Genomic DNA, 16,718 nt, shown 5'->3' with positions numbered 1-16,718 from the left:
GAACCTGAGCTAGGGTGGTGGCTGTGGGAGTGGAGAGAAAGGGACATAATATGGGAGATTTTGTGAAGGTAGAAGTGACAGAATTTGACTTGGACAGTGAGGATGCCACTAAGGTGGCAGACCTCTGGGACTGAGAAAAGATGTTGATGCCCTCGACTTTAAAGAAGTTGAGAAGAAGAGAGGATTGGGGTAGGGTGGGGAAGGAAGGAGTTCTGTTTTGGACATGTCGAGTTTGAGATGTTTATGGAACATCAAGTTTGAGAAGAGTCCAAAAGACAGTTGATGCATGATTAGCTCTAGTGGGAGACAAGGTCTGGATAAATAGCTCTGGGAATCATGTCCATAGAGATGTTAATTGAACCTCTGGGAACTGAGATTACTGACTGAGATAATATAGAGGGAAAAGTGAAGAAGGCTCAGGACAGAGTCTTGAGGGAAATGTGAGCTTAGTTAGTATGACATGGATGAAGAACCAGTGGATAAGACCAAGAAAACAGAAAATTATCAAAAAAGAGCAGTATCATGAAAACCCAGAGAAGAAAGGATATCCAGGTGATTGACAGTGTTAAAGGCTACAGAAAGGTTGACAAAAATGAAGACTGAGAAAAGGCCATTGGATTTGGCATTTAAAAGATCTTTGGTAACTTTGGAGAATGGACAGATAACTGGTGAAGTGGATAGAGTGATGGGCCCGGAGTCAGGAAGATTCATCTTGCTGAGTTCAAATCTGGCCTCAGATATTTGCTAGCTGTGTGGTCCTGTGCAAGTCACTTAACCCTGTTTGCCTCATCTGTCAGATGAGTTGGAGAAGGAAATGACAAACCACTGCAGTGTCTTTGCCAAGAAAACCCCGAATGGGGTCACAAAGAGTTGGACACCACTGAATAATGGCTGAACAAAAAACTGTGGAGAAGGTAGTTTCAGTTGAATGATGAATTTGGAAGTCAGATTGCAGATTTAGAATCCAGTAAAAGGAGGGGAAGTGCAGGCACCAAAATGGAGATATTTTTCTCAAGACGTATATCTCAGAAAGGGAGCAGATATGAGGACAATATCTAGTGGGGATAGTAGGATCAAGTGAGGGTTTTTTTTTTTTTTCAGTAAAGATAGGAGAGACAAAGATATGTTTGTAGACCACAGGGAAGGGGGGCAGAAAGCACATTTAGTCATATACCATTGCTTTTGAAACTGTTTGCTTGCTGGCCTGAATTTGCACTTTTATGGTCATTCTCATGAGCTGAAATGAGTGACTCAGGGAGAGGATGATTAATTGTTTTCAGAATAACAATAGTATTTTACATTCCTGTAGTACTTTACAGTTTATAAGAGCTTCCTTTATATTCTGTGAAGGAAGTCATGCAGTATCAAAATCTCGACCAATGATGAAAATTGAGGTTGAGAGCTTAAGTGACTTGCTCTGAGAGACATGATAATGAATGTCCAATTTCCCATTAGGTCTATATTTTAGGAATAACAATTTGTCATCTAAGTGATGGAGAATGGATGGTATTCTCCCTCCAAAGCGTGACTTACTCATTTAATTGCTACTAATCAAGTAGCATATGGTGATCTCCTTTCTGCGTCACATTCAACACAGCACTTTGTTTTGCTACTTTTTGTATTCTTCTAGAAGTAGGAAGGCTGCAGATTGGTACTTTTGTAGTTTCTATGGGAAAAGTTACTTTTATAGTTTCTATGGAAAAGAAACAAGCATTTTGAACAAGTGACTTCATCTCTAATGCATCCAGTTTGGGCAAAATGCTCTACAAAATGTTTTTGTTGTATTACCTGTTGCTTTAATGAAAATTTGTAGTGAACAAGACTCATTTTATCTGTTCCTCAGCTGCCCATGTTGAAATAACAGCCCTTCAGGTAATATAAGGCCCCATACTAACAACAGACATTATACCTCGAAAAGAGCTTTACCTATCTCATTTGATCCTTATACTACTTTGTGAGGAGGTAGGTGCTATTGTTAGCCTCATTTTACAGATAAAGAAACTGAGGGTTAAGAGGTTAAAGGATTTGCTTGGGGTCACACAGCTCAGTATCTGAGGCACTACTGAATTGATGTTTTCCCAAGTTCAAGTCCAGCACTTTATGCAGCACTTATCTCACCTAGCTACTTAAAACCGTATTATAAAGTTTTCATGTTTCATTGAGGGAGCACTGTGTACATGGAAAAGATTTTTGAACTTCATTGCAAGATTCTTGGAATAAGATACTATTTACTGTAAAATGTAAGGCTCCTGAGGACAATGATTTTTAAAAAATCTTCTAATCTCTCTTTCCTTGTAGAGCACTGTATACGAAATAAATGCTTTGTAAATGGTGAAATGGGATTTTTACTGCATTTTGAATAATTTAAAAAATGAGAAGAAAGTTATTTCCACTTTACCATATTTGCTGTAAAGAATAGTATGACAACAAAAATCTCTTGTATTAGATGCTAATTGATTCATTAATTTTCTTATATAGTACCACAAATGAGCATATATCTCATAGAAACTCATAATTTTAGAACTGGAAGGGATCGTCTGGTCATATTTTACTGAGGCTCTGAGAGGTAATTACTGGCCCAAGTCCAGATAGCTAGTTATTAGTAGAGTTGAAACTAGAACCTAAGTTTCTTAACTACCTGAAAGGTGCCTTTTCCACAATATCTCATTTTTCCTTATCCTATCCCCTGTTTTTAGATTACCTATAAGCTAAAATTACGTCAAGTTTAAGCTAGTAGAGGAAATTAAATTACAAAACAAGTGACAAGCTGTATTATTTCATTTAGCGGAACACCCACGAGAATGGTACAGCACCAGTCTATTGGTGAGACTATCAACTATGATGTGAAAAATTTTGGATCTTCTCTTCCTGTTAAAGTTATGGAAGCTCTAGCACTGGCAGAAGGTAGGTGATGTTGGTCATTTTTTATCTTAGAAACTTTAAATGAAAGCCTAGGATAGGAATAAAGGACCAGAATTTATAATTTGCATCTATATGTGTTTGACTCTGCTTTTCACAATATATTTAAGACCATGAGGGATGTAACTAGTAACTTCAATAACCAAATAACTGCCTGGGTTGTTTCTTGAGTAACCAAATTAAATCTTAACAGCTTTAACCTTTATTTAGCCAAAATCTAAACCAGTATTAAAAGTTGACTAATAAGAATCATAATAGTTTCAACCCTCCAAAATAGGTCAATGGGATTTTGAAATGAAGGATATTAACTAACTATTGCAGAAGAAACCAAGGTGAGCATAGATATTAACAAAGTCTTTGCTAAAGTCTTATTTCCATAGTCTTTGTATCGCACACAGAGTCTGCTCATACAAGTTTGTTCTGTGATCTTTGACTTGTTTATACAAAGAGGATTCTGCCTTCAGAATGAGAAACCTATAACAGAAATTCTATAGAAAAGAATTCCAAAAGGAACAGGAAAGTATTCCACTTCTCTTTCTTATCCTTTAATCCGTCATGACTATAGAGAGAATGTGGAGAAAGACAAGGTTGAAGGTTAGCCACGTTGTCCATTTAAGAGATTCAACTCTAAGTTATGACCTTTCTGGTTTTCTTAACATTTCACCTTCCCACATACTCTACACTGTGACACTGGCCTCCTTGCTGTTCCTTGTACATGATGCTCTATCTCTCAATTCTGGGCATTTTCACCTCCTAGCTTCTCTGTTTTCTGTCAAGTGTCTACAAAGTCCTGCCTTCCAGAAAAAGTGCTCCCCAGTCCTCCTTAATTTTAGTGCCTTTTCTCTGAGATTATCTCCTTCTTATCCTGTTGGTACATAGTTGTTTGCATATTGCCTCTCCATTAGGTTGTGAGCTCCTTTAGGGCAGGGGCTATTTTTTGTCTTTATTTGAATCCTCAGCATTTAGCACAGTTCCTGGCACATAGTAGGTATTTAATAAATGCTTGCTGACTTTACTTGATGAACTGGTTTTTCCTAAATAATGGAGTATTTATATTTTAATTCACATATGCTATCACAGTGTCCCTGGAGTTTCCTAGAATTTTTATAAAGGATTTCAGCAGTAATTTTTTTAAATTTTATTATTTTTTTTTAATTTAATTTTTTTTTATTTTTAGTTTACAACACTCGGTTCTACATAATTTTGAGTTCCAGATTTTCTTCCTCCCCTTCCCTCTCCCTCCCCAAGACGGCATGGAATCCCATATAACTTCCATGTATAACTTCGCATTGAATTAATTTACACACTAGTCAAGTTATGGAGAAGAATTATGACCAATGAAATGAATCATGAGAAAGAAGAAACAGGACCAAAAAAACAAAACAAAACAAAAAAACCCAAAAACAAAAGAGAGAAAAAGAAAAAAAGGGGGGAAAAAGGCTAGCATGAAGTGTGCCTCAATCTGCATTCATACTTCATAGTTCTTTCTCTGGATGTAGATAGCATTCTCCATCATGAGTCCTTTGGAGTTGTCTTTGTACCTTGTGTTGCTGAGACGAGCAAAGTCTGTCAGGGTTAGTCCTCACAGAATCCATATCTGTGGTTGTGTATAATGTTCTCCTGGCTCTCAGCAGTAAATTTTAGGCATCAAAATTTCTACCATCATTCTACATGAATTAAATATTTAAGTAGTCTGTGCCAAGTGCTGGAGATGCAAAAACGACAGGGGGGGAGTTAAAAAATAGTTTTTGCCCTCAAGGAGCTCATGGTCTAATGGGGGAGACAATATGCAAATAACTATGCATAAATAAGATATATACAGGATAAATTGGAGATAATCTCAGGGAAGTCACTAAGATTAAGAGAGATGGGAAAGTACAATTTTAAGTGGGACTTGAAGGAGGTTAGGGAAGCCAGGAGACAAATGAAGAGAGAGGGAATTCTAGGTGTGGGTTACCTGTCAGTGAAAATGCTGGAATTGGGAGGTGGAGTATCATGTACAAGGAACAGTTATTTATTCAGTAAGTATTTATTAAGTGCCTGCTATGTTCCAGGCAGTGTACTAAACACTGAGTATACAATGAGGCCAAAGTTACTTCATTGCAGGATAAATAGAGGGGTATAAGGTATAAGAGGACTGGAAAGATAGGAAGGAGCCAGGTTATGAAGGGCTTTAAAAGACAAACAGGATTTTATATTTGAAGATCGATTTGATAGCTGAGTGGAGCATGGACTGGAATGAGGAGAGACTTGAGGCAGGGAGGCCAACCAGAAAGCTATTTTGATAGTCTAGGTGTGAAGTGATGAAGACCTGCACCAGGGTGATAGCAATGTCAGAAGAGAGAAGAGGGCATATGTGATAGTTGTTATGATGGTAAAATCTACAGGATTTGGCAACAGATTGAATATGGGGGAGAAGGGAAAGGGTGAGGAGCCAAGGATGACCTCTCAGTTGTGAGCCTGGGTGAGTTGGAACATGGTGGTGGTCTTGAAATAGGAAGGGTAGGAAGAGAGGAGGATTTTGGGGGAAAGAATTTGATATAATAAACTTAATATGATATGGAATATCTCATTTAAAATGTTTAATAGGCAGTTGGAGATGTGAGACTGAAGGTCAGGAGAGGCGTTATGGCTGGATAAATAGATCTGAAAATCATCTGCATAGGAATGATGATTGAATTCATGGGAGCTAATGAGATCGACAAGTGAAATAATATAGAGGAAGAAGTCAAGAGGGCTGAGGATGGAGCCTCGGGAGACACTTACAGACCTTGGAGGACACATATCAGACATGACCTGGATAAAGATCCAGCCAGGAAAACTGAAAAGAAGCAGTTCAGCAGGTTGGAAGACAGTCAAGAGAGAGCAGTGTCATGTAAACCTAGAGAAGAGAGTGTCAAGGAGAACAGGGTGATGGATAATGTCAAAGGCTGCAGAGAAGTCAAGATGTATGAGGGTTGAGAATAGGCCATTAGATTTGGCAATGATGCATGGTATTTTTATATGTATACATACACACACACACACATACACATATATACACATATATATTATACATGTTACATATACATGTATTATACATATACATATTACACACATACACATACACACATATATGGGTGTATATACAGAGAGAGAATGTGTATGTGTATGTGCTTGTGAGTACATGCATAAACTAATTATGACCAATTACTCCACCTAAAATCTAATTCTGACCTTGATCCCCTGGACCTTCAGAAATGCCAAGAAAAGACTGTTTTGAAGCTTGCAGGTTAGAATGAATTTTCTTGATGAACTTTTGAGCCAGTTCTGATATTTGGCTCCTTATTCAGTTATCCCAAATATCACAGTTCACTCCACATGAGCTCCTTCTTCAGTGGAGGTTTAGTTTTGCTCTTCAGGGGTACATATCTCCCTTTATAACTAGTCACCTTCAGTATGACAGAGGTAAAGCCCAGTGCATCCCATCAGTTTGGGGCAGCTAGGTGGTGCAGTGAATAGAGCACCGGCCCTGAAGTCAGGAGGACCTGAGTTCAAATGCAGCCTCAGACACTTGACATACTTACTAGCTGTGTGACCTTGGGCAAGTCACTTAACCCCAATTGCCCTGCCTTCTCCCCTCCAAAAAAACAAACAAACAGACAGTGAAACACATCAGTTCAATGGCCCCATCATCAAAAGAGTGCACTGTTGTCTGCAGCTGCCAGTGATTCTCTTTTTCATGTGCTAAAGGTTAATGATATCAGAGGACGTGAATCAGATGAAGGAAAAGAAAAAACAAATGGCAGGGATAAATCCACAAAGAGGATGATCAAATGCTATCTTTACTAGAACTAAGTGAAATTTTTGCCCTGGAACTTTTTCATATTTTGAATGGATCCCAATTTAAACTTATTTCAATTAAAAGAAGTAGAATAGATTGAAACTCTCTGCTCCACAGGGACTACACTCCTCAAAATCCTGAAATATCGATGCCACTTCAGGGGGACTCTTCCTGAGGAGCCAGAGGAGTGCTTTGCAAATCTACACAGCCCAGTGCTTCAGCACCACCTTCTCAAGATCTCCATACTTGAAGATCAACAAGTCTAATCTTATCCCTGTTTCATTCAATACTACTTAGCCGGGGTAGAGAGGCTTACTTAGTTCCAGTAAAGATAGCATTTATTTGATCATCCTCTGATATCATTAACCTTTAGCACAGGAAAAAGGAGAGAGAGAAACTCAAATCAATAAAATTTCCGTAAACATTAACAGGTAGCTATTTTTTTCCAAAGGGAAAGAGCTTGTGAATGACTGAAAACAGTTTTTAGATGATCAAAGATTTTACTTGTCCATGCTATCACTGTTTTCTATTACCACAATAATAGAGTGACATAGGTATGCTAGTTAAGTTTTGCCAAAAGCATGCTTGACATTCTGTTTAATGAAATCATTGGGTTCTGTTTTATATACTAGAATGTGACAGTTGCAAGTCAGCTTATTGAATATCTGAGCCTTACCACCCCACTCCTCCCTTTTTTACAAAACAGATAAGGAACCTAGATGCTTTTTAGAAGCCCTTACTGGAACATTTTTTTCAAGAAATTCTCTCTGGGATTTTACGTGGCTACTTATATGTATTTTTTAAAAGTGATTATATTAAAAAAAAAGATATGTTGGAAATAAGTTATAGTAATTGAATTATCCAAGGATATTTTCTCTTTTTAATTAGTTTCATATTAGATTAAGTTACCTTTGGGTTAGATTAAGTCCCTTTAGTGTGGCTTTGCTGTAATGTTATGAATTTTGCTAACTTCTTTTGTATTTTGAAGTCCTATTTTGAGGCTTGTCTTATAATTTAATTTCCCTTTTCTTTCTTAGCTGATGATCAGTTGACTGTCCATATAGATGAAAGTGGATGGGCATGGCTGGTCTTCAAAGAAAGGCTCATTATTTGGAAGATCGGTCAGTCACCAGTTGCTAAGGTAAGAGCTTTGTAAAGAAGAGAAAGTAATTATTTTTTTAAATTTTGCTTTAAAAATGTTGACTAGAAATAAAACTGTTCTTTATGGATACTTTTTTATGAATATACATATTCATTAGTTTTGTAAAGTAACTAACTATATGATACTGTATATATATGCAGATAGATTGGGAAATAACATGATGAATCATTTCTTCCTTTTCCCCTTTTAGAATTTCCAAACATATTCTAGAGATTCATGTTTTAATTGACTGTTAATTTAGTTGAATAAAGAAACATAGAAATTTTTAATGAATGTATTCCAGACTGAGGAAAATCTGCTCAAAACAGCACAGAAAATGGTCATGTGAAAAGTGGAAAGCATTCTTGTGTACTGGTCTGGAATGCTGAGATCCAGTTAGAAACAGTAGGCAATTAGGGAGGGATTGAAAGCCAGTGCGGGGGGCAGGATGTCAGTGACTAAAGCCAAATTCTTAGTAACAGTGTTATCAAAATTAGTTTGTAGAAAATGGGGCAGGATAGACCGATGATAGCAGATTGGTTTAACAGGGCTGGACTGATTTCCACTGTCTTTCAGCCAGGATTTTAAAGCCTTCTCATGTAAGAACTAGAAAGAACCTATCATAGGATTGGAACTATATCTTACATATACTGTATAATGCTTGATAAAATTTTCAAGGTAACTTAAAGCCATTCTAATAGCAGAGGCAGCATAAATATGTTTAAGTGTAAAGGTAAGCCTTAGCTCCTGACTTTCTGACTATTGTAGTTCCTCTCATGTTACTCACAAGGCTTTACTTCTTTCTGCCCACTGCTTTCAAAGTTAGATGACTTCTTTGCTATCATTGAAATAATATCATTGGGCAAAGAGTCCCACTAAACAAGTTGGGAAGAATTGTTGGTGCCTAGCTGCAAGACAGGAAAGAGAACCAAAAGCATGGAATTATATAATAATTAAGAATTAACTTTACATGCAAACAATCAAACAGACCAACTGAGAAGATGCTAGTTAATTTTTAAGGAAATTATTACAATAGCCAAGCAATTGTTATAGTAGCTAACATACTTCAGTCATTTCTTTGAGCTACTTTGTTTTAAAATAATAATAGCAAGCTGAAAATTTGACTTTTTAAAAAGTATTTCATAACTTAAACTGCAAAGAATGAATGAAAAAGCATTTATTAAACGCTACTGCAAAGCACTGAGTTAGGTGCTGGGGATAACAGACAAAAAAGTAAAACAGCCCTGCCCTCAAGGTCCATTAGCAATTGCAGCTATAAGTCTGACGGCAGTGCCCAGTGGTCCTTAGAAGGATGCAGTAGCAAAGCAGATGATAATGTCTCTTCCTTAGTATCATTTTCATGACTAAAACCCTAGCAGTTTATGATATGGAATCATATGACAGAGACAAGGACTGGGGAAAACTTTTTCTTTTTCTGGGTCTTCAAGGAGCTTTGGCTGCTAAGGAGGTGAGGGTTACAGTCAGAGTTGCCAGGCCACATCTCCCCAGGAATTACCTCTGTGGATGATGGCTGAGGGGGCACTACTGGCCTTGGGGTGAAGGGCCTGTTTTCCGTAAGGGGAAGTGGTGACAGTGTTTGACTCACTTGGCACATGTGTAGTGTAGCAATTTTTATCGGTGGATCAGAGTTCAGAACAGAAGAGAAAAGAGAGAAGTCACATGTATATTTCTGTTTGATCAGAGGAGTTGTATATCCTGGTACTGTGTTACAGTTATCGGTTTGCAAAGAACTTCAACTACCACCCAGTGATTTCCAATGGAGTGCTGATTTGGTGGCTCTCTCCCTCCCTGCAACCTATAAAGGTCATTCTATTCAGGTAAATAACGTATACCTTTATTAAAATAATCATACTTAAAGTGTTCCTCTAAAGCACTCTTGGTAGAGTTGTGAACTGATCCAGCCATTCTGGAGAGCAATTTGAACTATGCCCAAAGGGCAAATCAAGTTAGCGTATATCTTTTGATCCAGCAGTACCACTACTAGGTCTGTATCCCAAAGACATAAAAAAAAAAGAAAAGGAGCTCTTTGTACACTCTTTTTGTGGTGGCAAAGAATTAGAACTTGAAGGGATGCTCATCAATTGGGGAATGGCTATACAAGTTGTGGTATATGATAGTAATATGATAGTACTATTGTGCTATAAGAAATGACAAGTGGGCTGATTTCAGAAAAACCTGGAAAGACTTAAGTGAACTGATGCCAAGTGAAGTGAACAGAACCAGAACATTGTACACAGTAACAGCATTGGTGTACAGTGATCATCTGTGAATGACTTAGCTTTTTTCAGCAATACAGTGATCCAAGACAATCCTAAAGGGACTCGTGAAAAATGCTTTCCACCTCCAGAAAAAGAATTGCTGGAGTCTGAATACAGATTGAAGCATACTGTTTTTCACTTTATTTTTTCATGGGTTTGGTTTTTTGTTGTTGGTGGTCTGTTTTTTCTTTCATAACATGACTACTAATATGGAAATATATTTTTAAAAATTGCATATATATATATATATATGACCTGTATCAAATTGCTTGCCATCTTAGGGGAGGGGAAGGAGAAAATTTGGAACTCAAAATGTGAAAAAAGAAAATTTATTGTTAAAAATTTGTGTTTACATGTAATTGGGAAAAATGAAATATTATTTCAAAAAAATAACAGTGTTCCTGACCATCCTCTAAGACTTAAGTTAGAATTGATGGAAGGAGTTTCCACGTAGGGGGTTCCCTGCAATGTCATGTGAAACCACAAGTCTGAATCAAAAGCAAAAACATGTACACAGCTTTTACTTAACCTTTTCCAGTATTAAGATTATAAACCAACATCTTTATCAGCATTTTGAAATCATCACAGAAGTTTTCCTATATATTATAATTGCTAAGTGTATTTTAATATAATTTAATTTCAAGTCTGTGGCTGTAATGGTTGCCACCAGAGAAGGATCTGTTCGATACTGGCCCAGCCTTGTGCATGAAGAAAGCTATGTAGAGACTTCTGTTGACTTTGGAAGTACAGACAAAGTATGGAATTTTCTAACAGCTGTACAGGTATGGTGTATATTTTCCTTTGTGTCCTAGGAGTATATGTGGGGCATCTAAGAGGTAGAAGTTGGGTGGTTGAAAAATGGGGTCAGTGATCAGACCAGTTAGGCCAGAAAAGCAGAAGAAGAAAAGCAGTGAGGTAGTCTGGGGAAAGGCTTCAATTCAATCTTATGTCTTGACCTGTCAGTATGGGGAGTGAATGCTATATAATAGAATTCTAACACATGAGAATAATATGACAGACTCTCTTACTTGTTCTCATTTCTCAGCTCAAACCTCTTCTCTTTAAACAGCATTTTAGACAAACAGGTTATTTTTATCAGGTGATTAGAAGTCACAGCATAAATTGTGAAGAATAGCTTTTCCCTATGATAAATGGATTTATCAATATTATTAAATTTAATCACTGATCTATTAAATTTATAATTGAGCAATCTTTATAAAAATAGAGATCACAACCCTGAGAAATTTGAGATTTTTACGCAGAAAATCTTTTTTTCTGCGAAATTTGTGTGGGCTGCTATATAAATAAGTATTTGGACAAAAACAAGTTGCATTTTTGATACTTTAGCATTAGTTTTAGGATACATATGATTTTGCTTGTAGCGAGCATTCTTTTTGTTACTATTGTTCATTTTTTTCAAAAGTTTACATGTTAGAAGTTATTTTGATTGCAGTGTTATTTTTTCTTAGGGTGGAAGCTTTATTTTGGCCTCTTCAAGGACCCAGCTAATTCGACTGATACCTGAGAACTTGGGCAAGATTCATCAACATGTCCTTCCACAGGGTCAAGGCATGCTTTCAGGAATTGGTCGAAAAGTTTCTTCTCTTTTGGGAATTTTGTCTCCCAGCAGTGACCACATAGTAAGTTTGAAAAATGAAGTAAGAAGACTAATGTGAACCTAATCAGTTTTCACTTCTGTCTAATGTTCTGATGACTTAGTGTATTCTTCTCTTTTATAGTAGTACGGTCTTGTAGAATCACTAAAGAAGTGCAACTTTGAGTCCTCATCAAATAATATTTATTAAGGACTCATCTGTATAGGCCATCAAAGTACCCAAATGGTATATCTATCAATACTTTGTATAATTTTAAAACCGTATACTGACTTTACAATATTCTTAAAAATAAAATTATTTTAATAAAAGCATGTTTAAAGTTGACTATAGAATCTATTACCCCTAACAGATCCTAATAGTTATTATACAGATAGATACTCAGTTATTGCTAAGTACATTATAACCATAATTATAACCATAATACTTCAGTTACTGGTTAAAAGCCAAATTTCAGATTACCCTGGTAAATCTATACAATTCTGAATGCTATAGTTTTATAAGATTTTATCTGAGTAATAATTGTGCTGGAATTATAAATGACATAGCCAAAAACCATACTATATTTGGGATTTGTGATAAAAATTGTATTTCTTATAACTGACTTAAGAATGATTTTTCTTTGCCCATGCAGCTTTCTAGTGTCCTCTGGGACAAAGAGAAGGCGAGTTATTACACCCTTACAAGTTCAACCCTAAGCAAATGGGAAATAGACAGTACTTCAGAAAGACAAGGCCAAAGTTGGGACATAAATAAAGCCCTTAAGGAAAACATCACAGATGCAATTTGGGTAAGGGAGAAACTGTTCTCCAGTGGATTTTTTCAGCTTTGTTTTTGTGACTGATACCTATCTTTTAAAAATGTTTTATTGATACCTTTTGTTTTTACGTAATAGTCACTTCTGTATTTCCCCAACACCCTTTAAAGACCCACCAAGTATTGAACCTTCTCCTTGTAACAAAGAAAAACAGCCAAAAATAAGTGATATAGTAGCTATGTTTGGCAATGTGTACACCATTCTCTGTGGATAAGTCCTTCTTCCAAGATGATGTCGCCTTCAGTTATTTTAAAGAGTATCTGAAAATTCTCAGAACAAAACTAATTTTGATTCTCTTAATTCTCAAAACAAAACTAATTTTTATTCTCTTTATCTTTAAAGAGAATGTAGCACTTGTATAGAGCACCTCACCATGTAGCACTTCTGTACAAGTGTACATATAGTATATATAAATAATGTTCAGTTAACAAAATTCTAGGAACTCTGCAATCATTGATTAATGTGTTTATTTTTTTAAAATTTAATTATGTTCATTATTGTAATCCATCTCTTCCTCTAGGGGTCAGATAGTAATTATGAAGAAATCAAAGGGGGTGTCAACGTTGAATATTTAGACTTGCAGCAGAACTGGTAAGCAATTAATTTTTTACAAGGAAGAAGGGATAGTAATAGTTTGTAAACATCATTGGTACTATGGTAAGCATTCTTTACCTTTGCCTTTCCACATGTTCCATATTTTATCTGTCTGAATGGTCTTTTTGATTCCACATTTTGTGCAATGTTAATCCCTGACTTCTGAATATCTAACTTTGTCAAAACATCCTGGTCACACCAAACAACAAGAGACCACTGCTGTCCACTCTCACTGGAGGTATTTGGAGCCTTTTCCTATTCACATTTCCCAGTGTTGCAAGCAGCCTCAGCAGTGCTGTACCTGCTCCTGTCTCTTGGTGTGGAAGAGGAGGGGGGTAAATATAATTGTATTCCAAAGTGAAACTCAAAGTGATATTTCACATAGAAATAATGCTCAGGTACTAAAGTTCAACCAGACTGTCTTCTGTAGACAGACCTGAGGCTAGGTTTTTGGTAATGTTTATTATAGGGAATATAGATCGAGATTTAGAATCAGAGAAGCTGGGTTCAAATCCTGACGGTCATTTATTTCATGGGTAAACTTCAATTCTTTACTGTTCTCAAGGCTTCGTCTGTAAACAAAGGGAGTAGGCTACATGATCTCTAATACCCTTTCCAACTCTTGGTGTGTGATTCTATGATGGTAACCACCATTTGTAATATGGTTTCTGTGGGAAATGTCTCCTGAGTTCCAGATAGCTAACTTACAAATACATTTTTTAGAATATAAATTTTTCATATTGAAAATGCCTGTATTTTGTATAGCTTAGAAAAAATTAGATTATTTGAGGTGTGACGTATAATTAAGATACATACTAGGATTTCATATTCCCAATGTGTGCTTTAAAAAACCTCTCAGAACTTGTTTATAGTGCATTCAGATACTTTTGTCAGGCATTTCGCTCATTTCATGTTCAGTGCAGTTTTATAAAGGACCCTCTTGCTTTTCTGTCTGTACCATTTCTCCCTGGTGGAAAGGTACAGGAGAGAAACATACATAGAAATAAAGGAATTATCATTCTATTTCAGATCATTTTATGGCATTCTATTATGATATTCATACCATGGTATTCTAATAGATGTTCATAGTATTCTCTCCTTAAATTTTTTTCCATAGAAATACTTCAATTTTTAGATGTCATTGAAGACTGACATATGTTCTCTAAGTGAAATTTCAAGATTAATTAAGTATACAACTTTTACTTTAAAAATGGTATTTAGTTTAACCATTTTTGATAGAAAACTTTCTAAAATGAACTAGTTCCTTCTTAAACAGGATGCTAGACATAATAGTTTCTTGATGACTTGATTATAAAGATAAATGAATATGCTGTAATGCACAGAATAGTTGTCTGCTTTTGAATTTTTCTCTCTTACTTGTTCTCATTTCTCAGCTCAAACCTCTTCTCTTTTTCTGTCTCTTTCTAACAAGTCTGTTCAAGTCAGCCACTATTTAATAAGCACTTATTATATGCCAGGCACTGAGCTAAGCATGGAGAGTATAAATTCAAGCAGAAGGAAAGGTAGTCCCTGCCTTTCAAGAGCTTACAGTCTAATGGGAGATGACAGCATATTAAAGAAAAATGAAAAAGGAAGGAAAGAAATGGACAGGGGAAAGCTGGGACCTATCAGAATGTTGGTAAAGTGAACATAAATTTTTTCACAAAATCTCAAAATATTAGAATAATGGAGGCATCCTCTGAAACTTGAAGAAAGCTAATCTTAGGGCAAATAAAGTGGTACTTCACCTAGTAAGTAGCAGACTTGTAATTGCTTCAAAAACAGATAAAAACAGAAATTATAAAAGGATTCCCTGTAAAATACCTTTAGAACAGTCTTGCTCATTGTTGTAGCCCCTGAAATGCTTAGCACAAAGTAATGCATGGTATATATTTGATAAATTAATTTTTCAAGTTCTAACCAATTTATGAATCATGGAATTATAGATGACTATTAAGAGACTCTGATATATATTTAAACTTTACAGTTAACAACAGGAAAATTGTCTGTACCCTCATGGCATTTCTCTATGACAAGAGAATACTTTATTAAATTAGAATAACAAAATGACATACCAGAAGGATGCCCTAAACTTCTCAGTTGAAGTACCCTTAGCCCTTATAGCCTCTTCCTCTGATTGGCTGGTTCCTCCCAGAACCTCCATTTTAAGAAGAATGCCTAGGTGCATCATCATTCTTCTTCGTGCTGCACTCTTGACTCTGGACTGTACTTCAGCATGGCTTGTACATAATTGCTCTTTGCAGGAGCTATTTTGTGTTTCTCCCAATAGGTTGTTTTTATTTAAGCATTTAGTGATCCTGCCCTTTATAATAGATTTTACAGTTTTGCTTTTTTTGAGGTGAGGATTATTTGTCTGTAATTTCCTAGATCCCCTCTGAAACTATTATGTATAGAAGTTGTCATTTGGCATAGTGGCCATTTATAACCAACAGGGTATTCATTTTGACCAGTAACCACTCTACTTTTATTTTTTAATTTTTTTGAACATTCTAGTGAAATAAGTAAAATATAATAAGTAAATATATAAATATAAGTCAATAAGTAATATATACATTTCTGCATACCTTCATTACTATGTCCGAATAGGATACATAGTTTTTCTAACTTTGGCAATTTTGTATGTATGTGTTTTTCTGATATAAAATATTTTGAAAAAATGCTTGCATTTGTTAAAATTGTTGATTCACCCTTATATTTGAAGTCCATTTGGACTGGAATTAGTTTTCATAAAAAACTAGCCAGTTATGTTAAGTATAGTAATTCTTTTTTCCTTTCTTTTTTTTGATGTTATCATTGGGAATTTGCCTTTTGTTTTCTTTTCTTTTTTTTTTTACACTGAATAGAAGTGTTAGTGACTCCAATGGATGTTAGGGGTGAGCGAGAGAGAAAGAAATAAGATTCTTTTGGTAGTTGAGGTAGTATTGAACCTGGAGAATCAGTGGCTTAAGTTGCGTAATTGATTTTTAAAAATACCCTGGATTTTTGAGATAAGAGGCATGAACAACTAAGTAGAGACTTCACAAACTTGAACAAATAATCAACATTGCTGTGTGTTCTCTTCCCTAGGTAGTAATAAATGAATTTATAGGACTGATTAGGTATTCTATTGAGGGTCTTTTTCTCTTTAATTGAATAGTGATGGACTCGTGATTTTAGCATCAGCGTGGCACCCAGGAGATAGTCCATGTCTCACGTATTATTCTTTAATAACAGTAGAGGATACTGGCTATCAACTCTCTGGGGAAGTTACTGTTGAAGTTACTCAGTATAATCCACCTTTTCAGGTAAGGAATTATATGGAATTTTATTTAAATCATCAGGATGGAATTGTACAATTAATTATGTTGATTATGTTTTGAATGATGGTGGAAATATTCTTCCACTTAATTTAAAAATATTGAAAACCTGTCACTTGTTGCTTTAAATCTTTGTCTTTCCACATCATGCAGTCTTGGAGTTTGTTGGGATTTCTGAGGTGATCTAGTTGGTCAAGCATTTATCTCACTCTGCT

At 35.8% G+C, this 16,718-nt stretch overlaps 1 protein-coding gene across 1 annotated transcript in view; it reads left to right on the top strand.

The window, feature by feature from the left end:
• The window catches only part of NUP133 (nucleoporin 133), a 69,392-nt gene that overhangs the window by 2,999 nt on the left and 49,675 nt on the right, over positions 1-16,718 (top strand). The window contains exons 2-9 of the mRNA XM_036757187.1: positions 2,786-2,904; positions 7,780-7,883; positions 9,617-9,721; positions 10,807-10,944; positions 11,632-11,802; positions 12,410-12,565; positions 13,113-13,183; positions 16,344-16,491. Of these exons, the coding sequence (XP_036613082.1) occupies positions 2,786-2,904; positions 7,780-7,883; positions 9,617-9,721; positions 10,807-10,944; positions 11,632-11,802; positions 12,410-12,565; positions 13,113-13,183; positions 16,344-16,491 (1,012 nt within the window). The remainder of the gene's footprint in view (positions 1-2,785; positions 2,905-7,779; positions 7,884-9,616; positions 9,722-10,806; positions 10,945-11,631; positions 11,803-12,409; positions 12,566-13,112; positions 13,184-16,343; positions 16,492-16,718) is intronic.

Source organism: Trichosurus vulpecula, chromosome 4 (genome assembly GCF_011100635.1).
Source record: "Trichosurus vulpecula isolate mTriVul1 chromosome 4, mTriVul1.pri, whole genome shotgun sequence".
NCBI classification, from domain to species: Eukaryota; Metazoa; Chordata; class Mammalia; order Diprotodontia; family Phalangeridae; genus Trichosurus; species Trichosurus vulpecula.
This window is presented reverse-complemented; position numbering and strand designations above follow the sequence as displayed.